This window comes from Zootoca vivipara, chromosome 13, assembly GCF_965207765.1.
Source record: "Zootoca vivipara chromosome 13, rZooViv2.hap1.1, whole genome shotgun sequence".
NCBI classification, from domain to species: Eukaryota; Metazoa; Chordata; class Lepidosauria; order Squamata; family Lacertidae; genus Zootoca; species Zootoca vivipara.
In genome coordinates this window covers 16,400,594-16,425,791 of record NC_142596.1, presented here as the reverse complement: position 1 = coordinate 16,425,791, position 25,198 = coordinate 16,400,594, and the positions used below count along the sequence as shown (strand labels likewise).

At 43.2% G+C, this 25,198-nt stretch overlaps 1 protein-coding gene across 2 annotated transcripts; it reads left to right on the top strand.

The window, feature by feature from the left end:
- The first annotated feature begins 942 nt into the window (after positions 1-942).
- Positions 943-23,315, top strand: ABHD17C (abhydrolase domain containing 17C, depalmitoylase). Of its 2 annotated transcripts, XM_088656509.1 has the most exons (4): positions 943-2,651; positions 17,451-17,630; positions 20,918-20,996; positions 21,799-23,315. In XM_088656509.1, the coding sequence occupies exons 1-4, from the start codon at positions 2,131-2,133 to the stop codon at positions 21,802-21,804; spliced, it is 786 nt and encodes a 261-aa protein (XP_088512635.1). In that variant the 5' UTR covers positions 943-2,130; the 3' UTR covers positions 21,805-23,315. The 2 variants fall into 2 exon arrangements, with proteins under 2 accessions (XP_088512635.1, XP_034987283.1); XM_035131392.3 differs by lacking the exon at positions 20,918-20,996.
- The last annotated feature ends 1,883 nt before the right edge of the window (positions 23,316-25,198 follow it).

The window sequence follows — 25,198 nt, the reverse complement described above, 5'->3', positions numbered from 1 at the left end:
TATCTTCCCACTGTAAACGGTTCCTATTTATCTACTTGCATTTTGACGTGCTTTCGAACTGCTAGGTTGGCAGGAGCTCGGACCAAGCAACGGGAGCTCACCCCGTCACAGGGATTCGAACCGCCGACCTTCTGATCAGCAAGCCCTAGGCTCAGTCAGCGCCACCTGGGTCCTTAAGGACACGTAAGTTGCAGGAAAGCGAAAGCAATAAAGCTGCTAGCTCATTGGCACATTTGTACAGCTAAGCAGGGTCTGGTATGGTTTCAAATTGGATGGGACACCACGTTTCGAGATTCTTGCATTGCAGGGGGGTTGGACTAGATGACCCTCTGTGTCCCTTCCCAACTCTACAATTCTGACTGACAGCCCCACGAGTGAGCGAAAACAACTCAGCAGCCCCCTCCTGCAACAGCGCCAGGGCAAAAGGATAAGGCCAACTGCGCTTGCGCAGTGCCCTCTGCAGCGCCGGGCGAGGGACAGAAAATGAAACACTCCGCGAGCTCTCTCCTATGAGGGTTACGTCAGGGAGAAAGAACAGAGCAGTGATTGGCCCGCTCCCTTAAAGAGGCCGGCACCTCCCTCACCCAATCCAGCGCCGCGTCCCGGCGCGCGCCGAAGGCGGCAGCAGCCGCAGTCACGCCTTATTACACCTGCGCCAATCCAGGGGGCAGAAGAGAGTTTATGGTGCTTCGAACTCTATGGTTGAGAGGAACGGGGTGTGTGGGAAAGGTAAGGGGCGCGGGGAGCGCATGCGCACGCCGCCGTCGGCCCACGCTCCTGATTGGTCCGCCCGGCTCCTCTCTCCCTCGAGCTATCTCGCTCTTCCTCTCCTCTGCCGTCGGCCGCCGCAGGGTCTGCTTATAGAGATACAGCGGAGTCAGGGTCAAGAGAGGGGGGCGGGCCTTAACCCGGAAGTGGTGTTGCAGGGGGGAGGGGGGAGGTGGTGAGGGGAAAAGAAGAGGACGAGGAGGGACCTGAGACGTGATGGCCGCCGCCGGCAGCTCCGTGTGAGAGCCCTCATTCGACCCACCGGCCTCTCTTTCTCCCCGAAGTGGACCTGCCCGCCTCAGGGAAGCAGCAGCGGCAGAGCGGGAACGGGGCGACTCTCCATCCCCTGACTGACAGGCAGACACTCAGACTCCCAGCTGTTCACCTCCGGGCCTCGGCCTCCTCCTTCTGCTGCTGCCCTGCTCTGCTAGGCGTCCCCTCGAGGCCTCCATCAGTGTAGGGGGAGCAGTTTGGAGGTCGCGAGCGTGTTGTTTGTGGCCTGGTTAGGGCTTCAGTGTGGAGAGGGAGGTGGAAGGGGGGCGTCCTGGTGAGCTCAGGTGTTTGGTGAGGCTCTCCTTTGAGGCTAGAAGATAGAGACTGAGGGGTCTGCAGGAAGGGAAAAAGGTTTTCCCTTTTTGAGGTTGGGATAAGTGGGATTCAGCCGATTAAGGAGTGAGGCTCCTTAGAGACCCTATGGGACTCTATAGAAGGGAAGGTTTTCAGAGTAGGGCTAGGTAGATATTGGGAAGAACTGGAAAGGTCTTTTTTATTTGGAGAGTCTTCTGTTTGAAGGGGAATTGTGTTTTTTTTTAAAAAAGGGGGGAGGACCGGGTATTTTGGCTGAGCTCTGGGAGGGGCTTCTTCTACCCATTCAGTTCAGTTAGATTTGTATAGCACAGGTCGGAAGAGCAAATCCTTGTGGTGCGTTTCGGGCTCCTTCGGTGACAGGATTGTATTGGGGTCATGCGGGGTTTCCAAATCTGGGTTAGGTGACAGTTTTAATGCTGGGAGGCGAGGAGGGCCTGGTAGCGCATGAGGTGGATGGTCTTACAGGGTGTAAAGATTGAACTTCAGCGGCTTCAGGTTGCTGGAAGAAAGAAGCACTTTGTGGGGGCTTGGATGGGAGGCAGTTTTCAAGGAGCTATAGAGAATGGTGTTGAATTTTGGGTGTCATCTTGGCTTTCCATACAGGTAGTTGGCTTGTTGGGTGTGGAAGACTAGTATTAGTCTAGTAATTAGACTGGTAGTTAATGAAACGGGTTGCAATTAGCCTGTGTAGCTTAGGGTGAGACAGTTCATCCCGTATCCGCTGTGAATTTCCCTCCATCTCTCCTTGGTGCGGTTCTCCATCAAGCGCTTCTGATGCCAGAACAAGGCCCCAGAATGAACGGTTTCTCTCTGGGCGAGCTATGTTGGCTCTTCTGCTGCCCGCCTTGCCCCAGCCGCATAGCTGCCAAGCTGGCTTTTCTGCCCCCAGAGCCCACGTACACTGTGATGCAACCAGAACAGCAGGAAGCTGGGGCTGCTGCAGTGGGGACACCAACAGGTAGCTGCAGCCTGCACTTGACTGAGCGGGCGGACTGGCAGTATTCCCAGAGAGAGCTGGATGCTGTGGAAGTCTTCTTTTCACGCACAGCCCGGGATAACCGGCTGGGATGCATGTTTGTGCGCTGTGCTCCTTCTAGCCGGTATACGCTGCTGTTCTCCCATGGCAATGCTGTTGACCTGGGCCAGATGTGCAGCTTCTATATTGGTCTAGGCTCCCGCATCAACTGCAATGTTTTCTCCTATGACTACTCTGGTTATGGAGTGAGCACTGGTAAACCATCTGAAAAAAACCTTTATGCAGACATCGATGCAGCTTGGCAGGCCCTCAGAACAAGGTAAATGGCTGTTGGGTAAACATGCCCATTAAAATGGTGGAGGGTATTTCTAAATTCTTTGGGGCTGCTTATTTGACAATATACTTATCCCTTGTGGAACCACTGTAAACTGGCCTCCTTTGATGCAGTAAAGTTGACCACTCCACCCCTTTTTTGTGATGATTATATGACCTCAGAATCATACAAGCTCCTGACATTCAAGGGAGTTTATGTTCCTTGAATGGCAGCCCCGCATGCTGTTTAGCAAATCTCTCCTGAAACTGAGAGGGTGTTCAAAAGCAGCTTGTAGCATAGCATTGCGAGCTACAGTTGGAGTGGTGGGGAATGCTGGGGATCTTAATTGAGCCTAAAGTATATTTAGATCCTAGATTTTGTAAGGTGGTGGTATTCTTGACTTGCTGCTCTGATCATGGAGCAAGAAATGCTCAATGTAAAAACATGGCATTAAGAAACATAAGGAAAGCCCTGCTCGATTTATGCCCATCTAGTCCAGCACCTAGTCCTCATAGTGACCACTCAGATGTGCATGGAAATCCCACAAGCAGGCCTTAAGTGTGATAGTCACTTGTGATTTCTGGCAACTGCTATTCAAACGCATACTGCTTTCAACAGCGGAGATAGAACATAGCTTGTTGTAAGTACTCATGACAGCTAAATGGTACAAGAGAACAGTAATGGCTAATTATTATACATTGTGGTTTCTTTTTACAGTATTCTTGGACAGTGCAACAGGGTAAAATATGACATTTTAGAATGCTAGTAGCATCACCAAGGATTAAATGTACCAGTTGCATCATTGCATACTATGCAATGAGGTGGGTATGGGAGTACCAGAGCTGGTGTGCTGCACTCTTCAGAGTTCTTAATCTATTTAGTACATGATGAACTTATGCAAAGACCTTTCACCCACACAGTCTGTCTATTTTTAAAAGATCCAAAGTTCAGGTACATTTGATAACTACCTATAACAAGGAAGTTTCTATCAGTGTTTGTTTCTAGGGCTTTGTCTTTACTTTAGATTTAGTTCTTGGCAGGTAGTTGATGGTGTAGTTTTGAGTATTTGCTCCAACGAAGCCAAGACAGATCTTGCCCTCAATGCAACTTGTTTGATTCAGAGCTAATGCTGAGTAGATACTGTATAGCTTTGAGCATAAATGTTGAAAGGCTGTGCTATATTGGCTGCTGGCTGAGAAGACCAGTTACAGTACTTGGAGGTAGGAGTCAGAGGCAGTATGCTTCGGATTACCAGTTGCTGGAAAGTTCAGGAGTGACAAGTGCTGTTGTGCTCAGGTCCTACTTGTGGACTTTCCATAGGCATCTGGTTGACCACTGTGAGAATATGCTGGAAAAGAAGGGGCACTGGCTTGATCGAACAGCCCTTTCTTATATTCTTAAGTGTCTTACATGTTTCCTTGCAGTTTCTCAATACAGTATACAGACTTTTTACTTGCAAATGGAAACCAGTTTAATGTCTTGTAATTTTGTTCTCTGTGAAAAAAGTGAAAAAGTTCTTGACTTTGCTTTGTTTACTGTCCCAAGCATTTAAATCGGGTAGGGGGAACCTGTTGCACTCCAGATGTTGTTGGTCTCCAGCTTGCACCATCAGCCAGTATGGCCAAAGGTCAATGATGATGGGAGTTGTAAGCCCAAAACATCTGAAAGGCCAAAAGTTCCCCATCTCTGATTTAAACTCAATTAAACTGGGAGGCTCTTGAACCCATCATTGCATGTGGAAACCCAGGTTGTATAAATGACTATAAGTGTTCTTCTTCCCCACTCCTCCCTCCAAACAAACATACTTACCCTGATGAGACAACTGTGACCTTTCAGCTCAGAATGATTTATTTTCACCTTTATGGGCTTGAGATTTGACTAGTGGGGAAGGCTGTATAAACTTGTTCAGAATGTGGCGACTTGCTTCCCAACTAAGTTGAACAGCTGCTTGCCTTATACCTGTTTTTAGGGTCTTTAATAACTTCTGCAGTCTTCAAATACAAGTCATTTTTACTTTAGCTTTCTTTGGGATTGACAACAAGCTTATCTAACCCAGGAAGATGAACCAAATGATCAGTTATGTAATTAACACAGGTTATGCATATGTTTGATGTAATAAGAAACACTGATAATACATTCAATTTGAGAAGAGGCTAACTGAGCTAAGGAGGTTCTGTGTCTTAATTGAAAATGAATGTTCAAGGAGTAGTCAAGGGAGGGATGGAATTTGAACAGTATTAGAGGGCAGGAAGGAACCCATAGGGCAGGCATCCCCAAACTTCGGCCCTCGAGATGTTTTGGACTACAATTCCCATCTTCCCTGACCACTGGTCCTGCTAGCTAGGGATCATGGGAGTTGTAGGCCAAAACATCTGGAGGGCCGCAGTTTGGGGATGCCTGCCATAGGGGATTTGGGATTGGATTCATGAGGAAGGACATTTGGCCACTGAAACATCTCAAATCTGTGCAGTCTTGTCTTGCGTATGTGGCGGTGGGGTGTATTAAAACAATTGTGTGTCACATTTTTCCTATGAATGGCACTGACTACTAGGTAATGACAGAAGCTGCATTCGCATTTATTAAAGGAGGCTATCTTGCTAATATGACCTTTTTGTTTTTATATGATTCTTTGGCATCTGATTAATGTACTGTTAGAAGCCGGTTTCTGAGATCAGGTAAATTTGTTTTCTGTAAAGTTCTATGCCTAATTTCCTCTAGTCATTCTTGGTACTTTATTTTAAGATTCCTGAGTGGGTTTGATGGACCCATGTACTGTTCATTGGCATCAAATCTTGATCTGGGGATTTAAAGTGGCCACACACCTTTCTGGCTTAAGCTGTTTAAAGGGCCACCCTTGATACTAATCGGCCTGTGCTTTGAGATGGGCCTTGGGGGCTCTAATGGTCTGCCAGCCGGTGAGTTCGCATTGAGAGAGATGATATTATCAGCAGTAGCCCTACAGTTACAGTATGGAATTATCTCCCAGATGGTGTACTGTATATAAGGCACCTTATATGCAAGCCTTCAGGCAGGCACTGAGTTATTTCAGGTTGCATTTTCTAAATAAGTGGTGTGATCCTATTGATTTTTAGTGATATTTAAATGGTCTTTAAAAGAAATGACATGTGACTGGTTTTATGACTTGGCTGGGGTGGTTTTTTTTACGTTGTATATTTTTGTGATTTGTAATTGTATTTAGTCTTATAGAAGCCAATTTCTGAGGACATTTATTCTAAAAAGCAGATTATAAATGTTGTAAATGATTTCCCACTGAAAGTTCCTTGTCTAGCAACCTTCACTTGTGTGGCATTAAAGGCTTAATTTAATTTAGGTCACACTGCCTCGATTTGTTTCGAAGAATGGAATACTTGCATAAATGAGTTTAAATAGTATGTTTTGATAGTGTGAGGAAGTTCTTGATATGAAAAATAATCTCATAACAAAATTGTGTGCTGTAATAGATTTTTGTTTGTAGGCTTATGGTGTGTTTCAATAATACCTCTTAATGACATGTGAACAAGGGAAGAGCATTTCAGCCTGACTTGGAGAAAATTAAATCCGGCTTTTGGCCAAGGTGTACAGTTAACTACAATCTACTTAGGATTTTTTACATTGCATTCTTGAATGCATTTGAATTCTTTGGGTCTTTAACAATTGCCTCTTTCTTTCTACTGCAGACAATATAAAATGGCATCGTATTCATTATATGAGATTGTGATCTTGACTAAACTCTGCATTTGCTTTTCAGTGAGTGGAAAATAATTTTGATAGAAATATAAAAGTACCTTAGGCTAGCTGTGTGTTATTGTGCGTAAATGATGGATAAATAGGTGCCTATTGGCTATTCTTTATCTCCGTCCACCCCTCGTACCAGAACAGCTTGCAGTTAATTTTCTTCCATACTTAGCATTTATATATAACACAGATTATGCATTTCATTGCTCAACTAAATTTCCAGAAATTCATTATGCGTGTAATCATTCCATTGAGATCTCCCAAGCTGAATACTGTAGTAATAAATAGAAGAGTGATAACCCCTTAAGACAGCTGGCCTATATTTTTGTTACAGTTAAAGCTGCAGTCCTATACACACTTCCTGGCAGTAAGTCCCATTGAACTCAGTGGCACTTAGCTTCTGTGAATACATCTATAAGATTACACTGAAAGACACTGAATATGTGGGTTTTAAAAAATTAAATGTACATACTTACTTGGAGCTGTACCTAGTTCCCTGTGACTAGTAACAATCTCTTGCAAGCAAGCAAACAGGGAAACTTTTACAAATCAGAGAACTGGTTCTTTTCCTCCTTTGTGGCATCAGTCTATCATAAATTATTAATATAGGTGCAGGTGGGCTAGTAAACCTTTGTGGAATCTTTCAAGGCTGCTTGATATAAGTGCTAACAAAACTTACTATGAAGTTAAAAGTAAACCACCAGCCATTCACATTGTCAAGGCATCAGAACAGGTGTGGGGGACCCTTGTAGCCCTCAAGGTGATTGTTGGACTGATGCTCCCATCATCCCAGAATCATTGGCGAGGCTGCCTAGGGTTGATGAGCGCTGGAATCCAATAACATCTAGAGTGCCACAGGTTTCCAATTCCTGCATTAGAGGAAGGAAAAGCCTTAACTCTTCTTTTTAATGAACTGAGAAAGGACTTTAAAAACAAACTCAAAATTTCCTAAATAAGCATGATACCAACTGGTTGCTTAAACAGCATATTAGCCAGGTCTAAATAGAGCATTTATTTAGGGCCATAAATAAGTCCTTTGGTCATGAAACATAAAAATATTCTTTAGTGCAAAGGGAATTACAGTATAGCAAGGCTACTAAGGAAGATGATTTGCTTAGAGTACAGTTTTAAATTCATTTATTTGGAAATGTCCCATTTCAGAATTTCTGCTGAGTAAACATTCATAGAATTCTATTGTAGGTATTCAGAACTTTCCAGTAGCAAAGTCTGGTGGTTAATGAACAGACCAGTGTTTTCCTATGAGATGGAAAGATGGAAAGAAAATGATCCCCATGTTATCTAGTGATGAATATTTATGATTCTGTTTCTATGAAAATGGAGTATAATATAGATCTCAGTTAGTTCAAGGTATAAAATAAATGGAACCAGGACTCTGCAAGTCCTGACTAGTGGTTAGACATGGTTGGGGTCAGTGTAGCTCTAACACTGCACCATGTTGACTGTAAGCAGGGAAGAGCCTGCAGCATGTTCCCCATTTCCTAACCATGGTTAAATGATAATAGAATTGTTGGAAGGACCCCTGAGGGTCATCTAGTCCAACCCTCTGCAATGCAGGGATCTTAACATGTGGTTCCCTATTCAATTTGAAACCATACCAGACCCTGCTTAGCCTTCCAAAGGCGCTAGCAGTTTTATTGCTGCCCCATAGCCTAGTCCAGGCATCCCCAAACTTCGGCCCTCCAGATGTTTTGGACTACAATTCCCATCTTCCCCGACCACTGGTCCTGTTAGCTAGGGATCATGGGAGTTGTAGGCCAAAACATCTGGAGGGCCGCAGTTTGGGGATGCCTGGCCTAGTCTCACATCCACACCAGACCTAAAAAGAAACACAGCAAAAACTTGTTTGCGTGCTAAATTAGTAGAAAGGCTAGTCCCTGTGGCTTTTTAATAACAGGTTTGTGCCGTAGCGTGTTAACCTGCCACATGCCAAGAGGGCACAAAGCAGTTTTCAGAAGCACTTGAAGTCGTTGCATGGGGAAAAACAGACTGTGCCAGCTTCATAATATCCCTTCCAAATGATACTGGAGGAGGTTACGGCTCTTAAGTGTGTGGAAACAAAAACTATGCTTTAGTCATTTCTGCTGAATAAAAAAATTCCTTCAGTAGCACCTTAAAGACCAACTAAGTTTATATTTTGGTATGAGCTTTCGTGTGCATGCACACTTCTTCAGATACTTCTTCAGTATCTGAAGAAGTGTGCATGCACACGAAAGCTCATACCAAAATATAAACTTAGTTGGTCTTTAAGGTGCTACTGAAGGAATTTTTTTATTTTGCTTCGACTCAGACCAACACGGCTACCTACCTGTAACTAGAACTATGGAAGGCACCTCATTTCTGCTGGTCATACTTTTGAAGTACCAAGAGGTTGTTAGAAACCAACATAGAAACCAACACAGCTTGGAATATATGAGAGTGTAGTGTGTTTCAGATCTAAGGATTTGGGTTCAGATGCTGCCACCAAGGCAACTCAGCCAAGTGTCCTTCCAGAAGCGCAGTATGGCTGTCAAAATACAATCCTGTAGTGGGGAAGGAGAGACACCATGTAGCTGCCGAAGCTCTTTTGCCGTGGTCCCATCTATACTACCGTGTGTCCAAGTGTTGCAAGCTAAATCAGACATTGCCAAGTAGGATAGGCTGTGCATGTTGGCATAGCCATGTTCATTTTAACCCTGTACCACTGAAGTGCAGTACGGACAGGAATGCAACCATGTTGGCACCATGCTATCCTGCCTAAAGCTACACTAGTAGCCAGAATTGTGGGAACGTTTTGGAGAAAGTGTATTTCTGAAGTTTGATGGCTCATAACACCACTTTCTTTTGGAGTCATACCATAAAATTATATATCAATGGAAAGATAATTTAATGAAGAATGTAATGCAACAAAGTTTGTTCAATTATCTTTATTCTATCAAAACCAGATGACACCTGATTGGCTCTCTAAACACTCCTGTTTCTGGTTATTTGGCAATATCTTTTGAAAGAATAAAGAAAAAATGATATATATAGTGGTGCTATGAGCCATCAAACCTCGGAAATACACTTTTCCCAAAAGGTTTCCACAACTAGTGTAGCTCGTCTCTTGTGGGTGCCTTACTGAAGTGAACTTAATGATCTAATGTATCTGTTTTATAGATGGCTTTAAAAAATGGTGTTGTTTGTTCTAAGAATTAAGTACTTATTTTCTTCCAGACTAGTCTTGTAGCCTTTTTATTCATCATGGAATAAATTGATTGTGTCGCATACACAGTATCTGACCATTAAATGTAAATCAGGAAATAGCTGAGATGGCTGGTTTTAGGCCTCAAAGAGATGGGTCCTATAAAGTGAACTTTTGCCCCTCCAGCTGGTGGAAGATCTCATCAGCTGAGTTGTAATTGTTTATAGCTGAATTTTGTTTCTGTTTTTTGTCTAGAGTCCTGGATTGGGGCTCATCTTGTTTCCGCTCTACAGACTGGGCATTGTCTAGAAATCTCTCAACTACACCTTGCATACAGTAACTCACTAGGAATCTGCAGCTGTAGTACAACAGCCTGCAAGCTGTAGGAGAGCCACGTGTTTTTGACCAGCTTGATTCCTCAAGCATTCAAGTTGCCTAGATACAAGCTTCTGAAAGTTGCTGGATTGGATATCTTGGCAAGGACTGCATCCGGTTTCAAATGCCTAAATACTCTAGGACCGTAACTTCAGATTGCAGCCAGGCTGGCTTGATAGCACCAGGGTGGTTTTGTTTTAGGGCAGCTTGACTGGAACTTTGTGTAACTGAATACACTTCCTACCTGTAAATACGGTACCCTTGCTTGAGCCACTTAAGGAAGGTAGGGGAACTTCAGAGATTGCTATGTGAGTGCAGTTTATGACTGCAGAAAACAACACTACTTTGCAGGTGGCAGAGGAAAGTAGGAACTGCCTTTGGCTGGTAGGCTACATTTGGCTTGTGGGCAACAGGTTGGGCAGACCTTCTGCAGCATACTTAGGATTTCCTAGTACATGTATGGAATGTTCTGAAAATAAGGGTGTCTGTTCTTTTCAGGATGTAGTAGTTATTCCTTCAGCCCCCCTAGGAATACAGTGAAGGAAAAAGGTATTTGATCCCCTGCTAAATTTGCCCATTTGCCCTCTGACGAAGAAATGACCAGTCCATAATTTTAATGGTAGGTTTATTGTAGCTGTGAGAGACAGAATAACAACAGGAAAAACCCCAGAGACTAAGACTGCTACGCATAGGCAGGTTACTAAAGATATTGCATTTACGGCACATGTGCTCAAAAACCCACTCTGGTTTCCTGGAGACCCTTTATTTACTTCTACAATGCTTTTTATACTTCTAAATTAAGGGGGAAATATATTCTCAGAATACTATTTACCATAGGTGAGTGGCTATTTAAAAGCCAGAGAAAGTGTGTTTTTATAAGGAATCCAAATAGCAAGACTATTTAGAGACACATGTTTCCTATTTCAGAAAACATCGTGAATTCTGTACTTTCCTAAAGATCAGGACAGATAACTTTGTCTGGGGGTATCTGTTGCAGAAAAATTCCCCAGAGAGTAGCTTTGTATAGAACTCATACACCAATCCAGTTAAAAGTATATAATGGAATGTAGCTCAGCTCTTCTGAATTATTGATACTTTGGTCAGTGAAGGGATTCCTTAGTGACCAGCAAATCCTTGCTGCCTGTGATAAGTAAGCTTTTCTGTTGCTAGCATTCCTTTGCTACAGGGCATGTTTAATTAAATGCAACTAACTCAGTTAAAGTGACTTTAGTGCTCTGTGTGTGGTTTTCTAAATGAAGCTATGTACATTGATACGATATTAGACGATGTTTATCTTCTTGCTGTTCCTTGGAAAATGAAGCCATAATGTTAAGGGAAGTCGTGTGGTAAAGGTTAATTCATAAGACATGCACAATCTCTTCTCTTTGCATTTGATTTCCCCCTGACCTTCCCACCATGTGCATAAATGCCTGCTAATTTTGGAATACACTTCATTTATCTGAATTGGACTGTGGTCTTTGCAAGTTTACGCCATATTAAATTTGTTAGACTTTAGGGCAGGGGTGGGAAGTCATTTTCACCCCCAGCGCTGCATTTCCTTTTGGGCAGCCTTCCAGGGGCCACATACCTGTGGTGGGGAGGGTCAGAGGCAGAACAACATATGTGAATGTTTTCTTTGTACAGTGTGTTAATTTCTGCACGTGTTCCTATACCTCTGCCCTCCATCCAGACAAGCAAGATGCATGATCAGAGTTCAAGAATGCATTTACAGTCAGGCAAAAACATTAACGGAGGGAGAAAAGCAGGACCTGTGAATGGCATGGCAGTTCCCTTCTATCTTGCTTATACCACTGTTTCCTCTCTGCTTTACTGTACAACACCTCAGCTACTTGTCTAGACTTAAAGGGTTAAATATCCAGGTGTACATTTCACACATAAGACAGGAGTCAAATGAAAAGAAAGTAAAATGAGGGACTCAACCATTGCATCCTTATTTGTCTGACTTGGAACTTTAAGGAAGAAAATCCTTTGACATTCTTTCCACCAGAGTCTCCTTCATAGCAGAATAGACAGTCTTCTGGTGCCTCTGTAGCCTCATCACAGCAGTGTAACCTGGTAGCACCAGCAAGGATATTTTTCTTTGAAGCACGCAACTATATTTTGTAGCAAACCAAACTAACTCTTCCATTCATTCGTATCATTAAGAAAAAAACACCCAAGTATAGTCATAGTCGTAAAGCCATTAAGCTCTGCGTTTACTTCCTAAATAAGCAGCTAGTGTAAATGTGTGTGTTATGCTAACTGCCATAGAGCAAATACACAGGAACTGAGCACAGTACGCCAAGTTCCGTTTTAGTATACCAATGCAGAAAGAAGAGCTGTTTTCCATACTTTCTGGTTCTCCCCTGATCTTGCCATGTGAAGTCTGCAGATCTGTGCTGTGCGTTCAACACAAGAGAAGCTGCTTGCATGGTCATATGTTTTGTGGGGTGGGGAGGTAATTCCCTTTCCCATGATTATTTATAACAGGAGGCATTCCATGTTTTTGTTCCAAGTCAGTTTATGGTTTCCAGCCAATTCCAGACTTCTGCTTGCTGTCATACAGGTGTATGGTTTCTACCATGGTGTCATTGTGCATCCCCCCCCCACTCTTGCATTGGTAGGTGTGATAAGTGCTATGCATGGTGCTTGTGGTGCTTGCATTGCCACTGGACTCTCTCTTAGTGGTGGTGGTGGTTTGGACGTCATGGTAAAAGTAAGGATTTTCAGGCCTAAGTGGGAACTGTGTATTGTCTCTTTTCATCCCTCTGCAGTATGGACCAAAACTGGTTCTGGGCTGCAGATTTCAATATTAGTAGAACTTACCGTAAGCTGCTTAAACATTCTGACCCCTGTGCTTGAGTAGGGCCAGCTGAGGTGGGCTCTTTTAAGATAATTATTGTTAATGTTTGCATTTTTCCGTTTGCCAGTCAAATGAATTCATTAAATCTAGCTCTCTAAAACCTTCGGAGTGCAGATTAGTTTTGTTGTACAGATACAGTTGAAAATTGCCATAGACTTTTGCAAGATTGGCTTACTTTTCAATAAAGAGCCTAACAGTGTACAGATTTGACTGGCTATAATTTCCTGATTGTACATTTTCATTCCCATTCCAAGGATTCACATTGTGATAGTACCTTAAAAACCTGTGGAGGGTGTGGGGCAAAAGACACTTGCCTGTAGCCAGCTCCAAATGTCACCAGTAACTAAGTCAAAACACCTGGGCTTTTTTTATACAAAGAAAATGTTGTTGTGACAACAGAGTTGGCATAGACATTTCAATGTGGACATTGTGTTTATGCTGTCTCAAGGATGAGGATGGTTCAGCAAAACAACGTAGTAATATTTATGCTGTTTCCATTAACCCATGGGTCACAAATGCTTTTAAAACATACTGTAAGGTAAAGGTAAAGGGGCCCCTGACCATCAGGTCCAGTCGTGTCCAACTCTGGGGTTGCGGTGCTCATCTCGCTCTATAGGCCGAGGGAGCCAGCGTTTGTCCGCAGACAGCTTCCGGGTCATGTGGCCAGCATGACAAAGCTGCTTCTGGTGAACCAGAGCAGCACACGGAAACTCCGTTTACCTTCCCGCCGGAGCGGTCCCTATTTATCTACTTGCACTTTGATGTGCTTCGAACTGCTAGGTGGGCAGGAGCTGGGACTGAGCAACGGGAGCTCACCCCATTGCAGGGATTCGAACCGCCGACCTTCTGATCAGCAAGCCCTAGACTCTGTGTTTAACCCACAGCGCCACCTGGGTCCCCCAAAACATACAGTAGGCACCAACAACTAGCAGATCCAGGGCTAAATCTGACCCACCTAAGAAGTACTGTCCAGTTCCCTTAGTCCAGGGCTGGGAAACCTGTGGCCCTCTAGATGTTTTGGATTAATCCAACAAAACCTAGAGCAGGCATCCCCAAACTGCGGCCCTCCAGATGTTTTGGCCTACAACCCCCATTATCCCTTGCTAACAGGACCAATGGTTGTGGAATATGGGAATTGTAGTCCAAAACATCTGGAGGGTCGAAGTTTGGGGATGCCTGACCTAGAGGGCCATGGGCTCTTCTTACCTGCCATAGCCAACCCAGAAGCATGTGTTTATGTGTGGTGGGGAGGGTTCTTTTATATATAATTGATTTATCATAAGCATATGTACAAGCACATAACCGTACAAACAATAACAGAACTGTACACAGAGCATAATCAGTATTATTATTATTATTATTATTATTATTATTATTATTATTATTATTTATTTTACAGAGGTGCAATTCCATATAGCTAAGATTTTAAGATGAGTCTATATAGCCCAGCCACAATGAAGAGTGAGTCATGGGAGGAGGAGTAATGTGATTCTCCCTTATATAACTCAAAACCGGAAACTAGACCATGTCAAACTGTCTGATTTAGTTTTGTTGCAAACTATGCATTAACATCTGTTCGGATAAAGCAATATTCCATATACAGTCATATTTTGGATCTTGAACGACTTGTGAGTTGAATGTTTTGGGTCCCGAATGCCACAAACCCAGAAGTGATTGTTCCGGTTTGCGAATGTTCTTTGGCACCCAAATGTCCGTTGTGACATCCGCGGGTACCAATTGGCTCCAGGAGCTTCCTGCAGCCAATCAGAAGCTGCGCCTTGGTTTCCTAACTGTTTTGGAATTGGAACAGACTTCCGGAACGGATTCCGTTCGACTTCCAAGGTACGACTGTATTAGAAAAGCATGCTTCAGGCATAGGAACTTTAGATGGTTTCCAATCTGGCTGCTGATAGTAACATAAGTACTAGACTTTTTATAAGTTATGGGAGGATTAGCATAATTTGATAACGAAAGAAGGGATCTAGAGGCAAATGTTGTTGAGTAATAGTCGCTATCATTGAGAAAACCCAGGTCCAGAATTATTGACTCTCCTCACATTCCCACCACAAATGAATGAATGAACCTCTTTCCCTACATCCCATCCAACAAGAAGGAGACACAGTATTCATAATATGGAAAGGTGTCTAGTGCCATCACACAATGACTTTAAGAATGACCAAAGTAGACTTAATAGGGGGGCTTCACCCATAATCAATCCCATTGTGCCTCATTGTATGGGTTCTGTGGCCATGAGGCTGACTATGGCAGTCTCTCTTGCAGAGATGGCTCTCCCCCTGCTGTGACTTAAGTAAACTAGTTTCTGACTTGGAGTAAATAGGACAGAAACACTGTTTTTCAAGAGGAAGTTATGACTGAAGGGTATGCTACTCTTAAATAAGCTGTTGATTCATGGGTCTAACATTATTGGCTAGCAACGAATCTTCAGATTTGCTACATAATCTCCATCAGAGGAAATTGCATTGGGACATGGTTGGAGGCTTCAAGCTGAATTGGATTAAACCATGTGATGGTTATATGTAGATTTGTGGGGTTGTTTACACATGCTTGTACACTGCTTGATGATTTTCTCTGCAGTTGATGATGGGCAGCTGAATGTGTGAACCGTCACTCCATTGAAAAGCATTGCATTTGAGAAGATGTGCCAGTTCTGCTGAGGGTTGTTAGCAATGTGACAGCTCCCTCAAACATGCAACTTATCTCTTGATATGGCAAACACTCAGTTTCTGCACCAGGCCAAAGTTTCTGCAGAATTGTGCCAGCTGACCAGTTCCCTGCTTTTTGGAATAGAAAGATGTGTTCAAATGCTGAAAAGAATTATGGCAATAAGCTTATTAGAGGAAGCAATAAAGTACATTGGAGCAATGAACCTTTTGGACCTTTTCCTTCACCCCTTCTACTCTCTGGCTGAACTATGTATAAATAATACCTTGTTCGTAACTGCAGCCAGCCTTTCTCAACACACTGTTTAGGATACAAAGCTAAAGAGTAAACTGTAGTATCTTTCCACTGTGCTTCTCCCCCCCTCCATATTTTTTAATGTGCTCTCCATCTGTTGTTTTTGGGACTGTTCTGAAGAGATGATCTTTACAGGAGCAACTCAGTTGCATACCCATAAATTTCAACCTGGACATTCCATTTGGTTTTCTGTTTTTCTCAGAGACAACAACCCTGTTGATTCAAGGAAGGTATTTTTAGTAGCTGCTCTGTAAGTCTCCTTGAAAATGCACTGGGCACTCTCTCTAAGATAGACCACCAAAGAGCTGACTAGGACAGTCTGCTTCAAGCTATACAGCGGGTCAAATGTTTTTTTACAGGAGCAGTGCTCTAAAACTTCCTTGTTGAATATTCAGTAGTATCTAGGAAGCTGTCTTCTATACCCCCCCCCCCAAATATCCCTGTATTATTGATTATATAAGACGTATTTGCTACAATTTTGTCCTGCTTATGGCTATTTACACTTTATGTAGAATTTATGTAGTTGTTTCTTCACAATGTACAGTGGTACCTCGGTTTGCGAACGCAATCCGTTCCGCGGAGGCATTTGCTTACCGAAGGCACGCTTCTGCGCGTGTGCGAAGCGCCGATAGAGCGCTTCTGTGCACACACACGCTGCACAGAATGCTTCTGCGCATCCGATGCCACGGAACCTGGATGTAAACACTTCCAGGTCCACAGCGTTCATAAACGGAAGTAGGCATAAACCGAGGTTCCACTGTATCTTCACAACAGCCTTATTAAATGGATAGTGGTTTTCATATTGCAAGCAGGGAAACTGAACAAGGAACAATTATTTGTTCAAAGCCACTTACTGCATTAGTAAAGAATTCTGAGTATTGCTTCTTGATCATAAGTATTGAGAATGGAAGTCTGTTTTTTAATGCACTTGCTTCCCAGAACTCTTTCTTATTGTTGCACTAAGTCAGTTCACTGTCAAGATCTCCTTTCCTTTCCTTTCTTAGCTTGGCTCTCTCTCAGTTTTTCCACCTGCATATGGGGCTTGGAAGCTCCAACAGCTGTGGGGGTTGACTATGCTTATCTTTTGCACTTGGCTGAAACTAAACATCTTTGAGCAGCAGCAGTGCAGTTGGTGTCCCTGACCTCAAATGCATTTCTAGTAATGTGGCTATATATTAAATTTGTTTATGCAGCAAAGCAGCTGCTTTTCATGGTCCAAGTCAAAATGGCAGGTCTTGTCCAACTGCAGGCTTGATAGTCTCCCACCGTATTTGCCTTCCCCATCTGCATTCCTGTTTCTGTATCCCAAGTGGGCAAGTGGGTATTTTACATATGAGCTCTCATGCAGAACTGAAGGCAATTACAAGAGTATTGAACACTTAAAATATCATATATCCAGACAAGTATTCCATACAAGACAGGAGTAACCAACACGGTATCCTCCAGATGTTGTGGACTACAACTCCCATAAGTCCTAGCAAGCAACATCTAGAGGGGGCATCATGTTGGCTGCAAGGACCTTCAAAATCCCATGAATTGACAGCTTGAAAAAATAAATATGAATTTTAGATCTAGAGAATAAAAACGCCAGTTCACCTCTCCTGGAATACCCTTTTAAAAAAATAAAAAACAAAGACAAAATACACTTCTCTTTTCCTCTTTTCTGTGTTTACAGGTATGGGGTCAGTCCTGAGAACATCATTCTGTACGGACAGAGTATTGGAACCGTTCCCACTGTGGACCTGGCATCTCGGTATGAGTGTGCCGCTGTAATCCTTCACTCACCCTTGATGTCTGGGTTGCGGGTAGCTTTTCCGGACACTAGGAAAACATACTGCTTTGATGCTTTCCCAAGGTATGTGCAGAACCTCCAGGGAGCCATTGTTCATTTATAATACTTAAGTCATGGGTACATTACTTAACCAAGAGTAGATGTGGTGGCCTCAGGAATATCAGCATATTAGAGGGTAAAAAGCCCCCTGCTCTGCGATGCTTTGATGGTTCTTTCTGCTAGATATATCCCCCATTTAATGTTTATCATGAAGTATGTGGGTGATGATTTAAAGAGGGTGGCCTTATTGGGAAACAGCACCTGCAAGGCATGCCAGGAGGGCTCCATGTTCACTGCTTGGCACCTTCACATTATTTATTAAATTTATAGCCCACCCTTCCTCCCTGAAGGGTGCCCAGGGTGGCAAGTAGCATAAAATCTGTTGAAACCATATCCAGCATACAATAATGAAAATGACCTATAAAAATCACAGTGCCTAGGTGTAACTATTCCCTTCAAAAGGCTTGGGAAAATCTTAAAATTCTGCCTGAAAGTAGTCGGGAGAAGGGTACTGCCAGATTTTCCCTGGGAAGGGAGTTCCAGAGGCAGTGAAGAGCAGAAAGTGACCTCTGAGACTGGGAAGCCGCTGGCAGCCAGAGTTGATCATGCTTGGCAAGATGGGCCAGCATTCTGGGTCAACAGAAATATCTTCAAATGTTCACATATTGCTATATACTTCTTAACTTGAACTGGCATCTTAAGTGCAGATCCACTGCTGACCTTTGCAAACCAAAGGTATTCTGTGTTTCTCCTGTAAATGCTTTTCGTGTATTCTTTAAAAATATTGTGGGGTGTGCCTTTGTCCCACGTTGGAGGGAGTGGTGACTGGACTGGACTGGACTGGAGAATTGTGAAGGGGATATGTAGTTCAACTTGTATTGACCTTGAAGGTGAGAATGATGGGTGTAATTGCATACAGCTTGCAGCGATGGTTGATGACTGGTTACAAAAACTATTTCTACCTCCATAGTAGGCACCCACTTCAGTATGGATGTTCTATTTCCACCCTCACCTTCAGAATATGAAAAGTCATTTAGCTGAACTTGTTTCCTGTGTCTTGTTCTGAGAGGATGCATGGCACTTAATAGACTCTGCAGTTAGCAACTTTGAAATGGTCCAGAGTGCATGCATTTTGGTGGTACAAGATCCACTGAAATGAATGGGCCAAGCTTTGAGAACCGGAGCTGAACTGGAGCAGTTCATCCATTCTTGGAGGGAAGTTTCTGGTATCAGGGATATCATGTCTTGGTATAATTCCTCTGCCCTCCTGCCTTTCTAACAGTTACAAATATTTACTATATGACAAATTCTTCCTCTGAACATTCAGGCTTTTAAAAATTATTCACAAGGTTTGGAACAGAGCTTGGATGAAATAGGCCAAGTCAAATAGGAGCTGAAAAACATTGGGGCAGAGACAGCGGAGGTATTATATCATTCACTTTCTCTTTTTGCTTTCTCGAGAGCTGTTTCTTACCAATGGTCTGAATTCACTCGATCTGTTAAATGCTTTGGTACTTGAACAAATGCCCCCCTCCCTGCCCTTGTAAGTAAGAGAGAGAAAATTGTTCATTGCAGTTGACACAGAAATCTTTTGTGTTTGCTGATGTGCGATAGTCTCTGTAGATTTCTCTAGCTGCAGAACGGTGTGGTTAGGAATACCAAGTGAGGCTAATGTGCTTTCTGAATGCTGCATTCCCAAGCAGCTGAGCTGGCAGTGGGATGTCTTCCAGTGGTTTTGCAAGCTGTAAATACTGTTTTGCTGAAATGCCTGATTAGGGATGAATGACACTAATTATGTGAGCACCGCAATGGAGAGACTCCCCCCCCCCCTCAAGTTTCCTAAAAGTGAGGACTGACAATCTTGCTGTGAAGTCTTTGCATACATAATTTCATTGTTATTATACATGTATGGGATAATCCCACTTGTGGTGGCGTCAAGGATTCCAAAACATAAGTCAACAAGGGGCATTTGCCTAGTGATGGCCTTTCGGCTTGCATTTTAAAAGAAATGTATATTTGGGGAAGGAGGGGCACTGCATCCTCACACCAGTTCACTACCCTGTTAAAAATAAAAGACATAGAACAGTGATTCCCAACCTGTGGCTGGCAGACCTCCAGAGGGCTGTGGGGTTATCCCAAGGGGCCGGTAGCAGTGGCGCAGGACAGTAAGTCCCTTGAGTGGCAGGGTGGAGGCCAGAGCCAGGACAGGAGGGCAGGTGCTGAGGGCTGGGATGCCAGCAAGGCAGAGGGATGGTGGCAGCTAACTTTGCCCTTCATCTGAGGCATGTGAGGCACTTGAGTGGCAGGCTTTTTTGTGCAGGGCGTGCCCAGTGCTGTTGTCCATTGGAGGCTCCTTGGTCTCCCCCCCTTCCCAGGGTCTGCCCTGCCAGCAGAATGACCATCTATCCAAGATAAGAGCAACCCCCATTCCTCATCCCCTTTAGCTTTCCCCGACTGCTTCCATGCCACTTCTCTTTAGCACTGGTGCCTTCAACAGAATGATGTATAGTGATACTGGCTGGCAGAAAAAAACGAAAAGGAGCTGCATGCTGTGGTACAGCAAGGGTAGCCAGCTGGCAACCCGGGATCAGCACCTGCCCGGGGAAGGGTCATGGCTCAGTGGCAGAGAACATCAGAAGAGCCTGGCTGCTGGGTCAGGCCAAGGGCCAATCTAGTCCAGTGCCCTATGGGAAGCCTGAAAGCAAAGAGCATGTGCTTTGCATGCAGAGGGTCCCAGGTTCAATCCCTGGTATATCCAGGGAAGGCAGATAAAGTCCCCTGTCTGAAACCATGGAGAGCCACGACCAGTCAGTGTCAACAATACGGAGCAGAATGGGCAGTGGTCCAGCATGGTATAAGGCAGTTTTCTATGCACACTTTCCCCAGCACAGCTCCGATCAAATTCCAGTGTGCCTCAACTGTTCACTCCAACATACAGGCAAATATCCTGCTAACCCCCTCCTCCCCAGTGGGAACAGCACCTAAGTTTTGGCAGAATGCTTGTCTCATTTATTCTGTTCCTCTCATTTGCGTCTTGCATGGACATCAGCTGCCGAGTTGCACAAAGAGAGACTTCAGACAGAGACTTTGATGTTGTGCACACTGGGAAGAAGAGGGTTAAATGGCCCCTTCTCTGTTCCCCATTTCCTGTGGGAGTCAGGATTGACAGCCATTTCTGCCAGCACCCTTTTCTCAATTCAGAATATGACCTCCCTTTAATAAAAGCAATAGCTGTGAGCTGACATCCAGCCCTCTATGCTGTACTCACAGGGAGGGCTGGACATAATATTTTGCTTTCTTCCTCTTTAAAGATTCACAAGAGGTTCTTGCATCTCCCGCAACAACTGCCCATGGTTGCCTCAGAGAGGCCTGCCTCAAAATCTGAGAACTGTGAGCCTCCGATGACCTCCTTGTATTTATTTTATTTATTTATTTACATTGTGAATTTCCAAAACCCACTGCGAATCTCCAAGTGACTTCTTAGAAAGAGCAGCTGTAACCTTCCTGCCAGGCACAGTTGGACAGCGTTGGCAGAAAAGATTGAACAAATGGTGCTTTCTTTTTAGGGACATATTGATGGAAAGACACAGAGCATAAAGCTCTGAACATGACAACATGTTTAACAACAACAGCATGAACGCTCATCCGGGCTTCAGAAGTGGCCAGGCTGAATTAGCCATTTCTCCTTCTAGAATGCTGGAAACGGATGACAATAATTGTGACTTGTGTATCCCTGTGGCTTTTCAGTTACCTGCCAGGAACCCTTTTCACAAGAATAGTAGATAAGACCAGTGGTTGTATTAGACCACCGTCCTGCTTCCTCATAATGATCCACAAGATGCCTCCAGAAAGCAGAGAATGAAGACAGTTGCCCTCTCCTGCTCTCTCTCTTCCTCCCTCCAGTTGGTTTTTAGAGGTCGTCTAAAGCCACAGTGAATGGCGCTAAAAGTGCTGTTTAGAGAGGTTTTTCATGTTTGAAGTTTTGTTGTGCTTTTAATTCTGTTGGGAGCTGCCCAGAGTGGCTGGGGAAACCCAGCCAGATGGGTGGGGTATAAATAATAAATTATTATTATTATTATTATTAATTCATCTTTCCCAGACTTTTCCAAAACAACTATGACAACCTTGGTTTTCTCTGGTTACTGAATTTAACCAGTAATGCTCTCTTGGTTTTTGTCTTTTACATCCTCAGCATTGACAAGATTTCTAAAGTAACCTCTCCCGTCCTGGTGATTCACGGTACCGAAGATGAAGTAATAGATTTCTCACATGGTTTGGCGATGTACGAGCGATGTCCCCGGGCGGTGGAGCCCCTCTGGGTGGAGGGGGCTGGCCACAACGACATAGAGCTTTATGCACAGTACCTAGAACGACTAAAACAGTTCATATCTCACGAACTCCCTAATTCCTGAAGAAACCTACTTGATCTCTTTTCCTTTTCCTTTTCCTTTTTTTTTTTACCTCAGTTAACTGTGAATGAAAGAATTTACCTGTTTTTGCACATGCATTAACTGGCTTAGCTGTAATAGCTTTATACTATGAAGAAATGCCCTCTCATTAGGGTTTATCCAATCAGCTCTCAACTGTCTTTTTATATCAGGAAACTGTTCTAACAGTCACTACTGTAATCCCAATTGTTTTTTACCTTCAATGCGCTAGAAAAGCTGGGAGTTTTAGAAGGGGTGCTAGCTAAACTTGAGGGATACTACTTAATTTAGCAGTTAAAATACTTCCAACCTTTTCCCTACCCAACCCTTCAAGTTGTTTGTCTTATAATGTTTTCTTTCTCTTTGAGAAAAAATCTTCCCACAATCTGGAATGCAAGAAATCTGGGTGATAGCTTCCTACTGATTTATGGAACCAGTCTAAGAGCATTCTCCATGTAAAATTTCTAGCTGTGCTATTGTAACTGGAAAGGTTTTTTTGTGATGATTTCTCATTGTGGTTTTTTTTGTTTGTTTTTTTACCAACCTTACCTTCCTAAGCAAATTAATTAATGAAAATTTCCCGGGGTCACAGATTTCTAAATGGGGCAAATTCTGAAATGACCTTTCACCAGTTTTCTGCATATTTACAAAATATTCCTAAAGGAATAATGACTTAACGGCTAAACCCTTTAATTCTTTTTACTTTTTAAAAAATGTGTAAATTTACTAAACCCATTTATTCAGATGATGTTTACACTCTGAATAAAAGCCAACTTTGGCATTTCCTTGTGTAAAGCATTCCTTATAGAGGTTTTTAAAAGTATTGTACATAAGTGTATTTACATTTATGCATAACTCCTGATTGGTAGTTTAAAATTTAAGTCTAGTTAACAAATTCTGGTTTGTATATGAATACATTTTGTTAAAGTTTTTATCCCTGCATTGTTTTGCTATTAAAAGTTTTATAAGATTTCCAGGACAACTAAAAATATTTACACATTTGTTTTTGACAAATTTATGTAAGAAACTTTCATTGAAACTGATCCTTTTTATTTAGGGGAAATTTTTCATTCTCTGACACTGGAATCGCACAGAATATGCAAGACAATTAAATCATTACACTACGAGGCCTGAGGTTTTTTCCCAAATTGTACGGCCTTAAATGTACTGTAAGCCTCTGATTGTTGTAAAAATGGATTGCGATGGATTATGGTTTGTGTTCTTGTTGCCAGAAAGCAACAACAGTGATTGTAATGGAATAAAGGATGCATGGAATAGAGAATATTGGGCTTTGCTTCACTTTGTCCCATGGTCAAATTGCACCAAAGGCCACACACAAAGGTCGTATACAAGTCTTTTATTACTGACACCAATCAAAGGATTAGGACTTGAAGAGGTACAGACAGTATTGTGCTGCAGTGTATAGACTGGAGACTGTTAGTGTAGTGTAATAGCTGTGGTATTGGGCTTGAGTCCAGTGGGTCCTGCATTCAAATCTTGACTCACCAGTAGCCTGCATGCTTTTCATGTTGAAAACCATCCCTGGCTTTTTCCCTGCTGCCGATATCCTATACTGGCCTAAAATGATGGGCCAGTGATTCACGCCCTCCCAGTGTCCCTATTTTCTAGGGACAGTTCCGGATTTACAGAAGCCATCCCAGAATGTCCTGTTTTTCCATGGGCATCCCTATTTTCATCAGAGGAATTTTGGTAGGGTTATGCAACCCCCGAGCCAGGGGGTGACTATAAAACCTTGAAGGCAGCCCTGTTTAGGGAAGTTTTTTAATGTCAGCTAGGCGGGGTATAAATAATAAAATTATTGTTCTTATTATTACTACCACTATAGAATAGGACATCCCTATTTTCATCCGGAAAATGTTGGAGGGCATGGTGATGTGACTCAGCCTAAGGCATCTTCATCTTCAAAGTTGAACTAGGCAGCCGTTCTATCCCAGTCCAGGGGCATCAAGACTCTTTGCCTGCATGGATCCCTTGCACATCACCAGAACAGATTGGCCCTTTCCAGCACATTGCAGTCTGCTGCACGTTCTAGGGGCAGTTAGGAACAGTGGCACTTACTTCCACAATTGCTGCGAAAGATCAGCAGTGGGCTTGCAAGCTGTCTTGCATAGATCCTTAGCCTGCTGTTCTGAACTTCCTTGCCAATTGAGCCCCACCATTCCTTGGGACACAGGCTGCAGGCTGCTGTTGGCTTAATCTACTCCGAAGGGCTATTTATGATACACCATCCTCATGTTAAGGAATGTTACCATTGCAGTACAGTACACTAAAACGGAAGCCTTCTTTTTGACTTGTGTAATGCAACTGCTTATGAGCGACACTTGATCAGCTCAAAGGGAACTATTCACTCATTGGAAATCACAGCTTGGTACTTGTGTTTCAGTTTGGCCGCCGTGGCCTTGCTTTGACAGGAATGCAATTAACTCATGTCAGTGCTGCAAGTGTGTACGGATTTGATTTCATGAAACCGCAGGGGCAGAGTAATTAACATTAGAGTGGAGCTTCCTTTCAGTACCCGGAACACACGAGAAGAAAATGTCTTCCTGTTAATCCACAACATCTAGGGAGCAAGTCAATCTCCGAAATAGCCAGTCTAGCTCTAAACTTATATCCAGTTATTTTTATTTTATTTAGATTTGTACTCCACTCTTCAAATTATTATCAACACCATAAAATAACTGAAGTCTTGTGTCACCTTAAAAAGATGAACCAAACTTCTTATGGCTTAAGCTCTTGTGTAGTCATAAAATTGGCAGGGACCCCAAGGGTCATCTAGCCCAACCCCCTGCAATACAGGAATATCCACATGTTGTTTTCCATCAAGTTTGAAACCATACCAGCCCCTGCTTAACTTTGCAAATGTGCTAGCAGTTTTCTTGCTGCACCACTATGGAAGCTTCTTCTTTAATAAATCTGTTACTCTTTAAGGTGCCACAAACTTAGTTGTATTTGCGTGGCTAACTGGAAATAAAATGACTAATACAAGCCTATAAAAGACTAAAATAATAATCAGAGTAAAACAAATATTAACGGTTTGCCTGGTGCCAGCAAAGCATTCCAAAGCCAGGACACACAGTGCTGGAAGAATCCTCTCCCCAATAACCACTTGCCCCAGCTCAGCACTCAGAGAAAACCAGAGGAGAA

Bases quoted from the DNA above. Each gene is read 5' to 3' on its own strand.
- ABHD17C (XM_035131392.3), top strand. From the start codon at position 2,131: ATGCCAGAACAAGGCCCCAGAATGAACGGTTTCTCTCTGGGCGAGCTA. The intron at 2,652-17,450 runs GTAAATGGCTGT...CTGTGTTTACAG, and splicing joins TGGCAGGCCCTCAGAACAAG to GTATGGGGTCAGTCCTGAGA. The intron at 17,631-21,798 runs GTATGTGCAGAA...TTACATCCTCAG, and splicing joins TGCTTTGATGCTTTCCCAAG to CATTGACAAGATTTCTAAAG.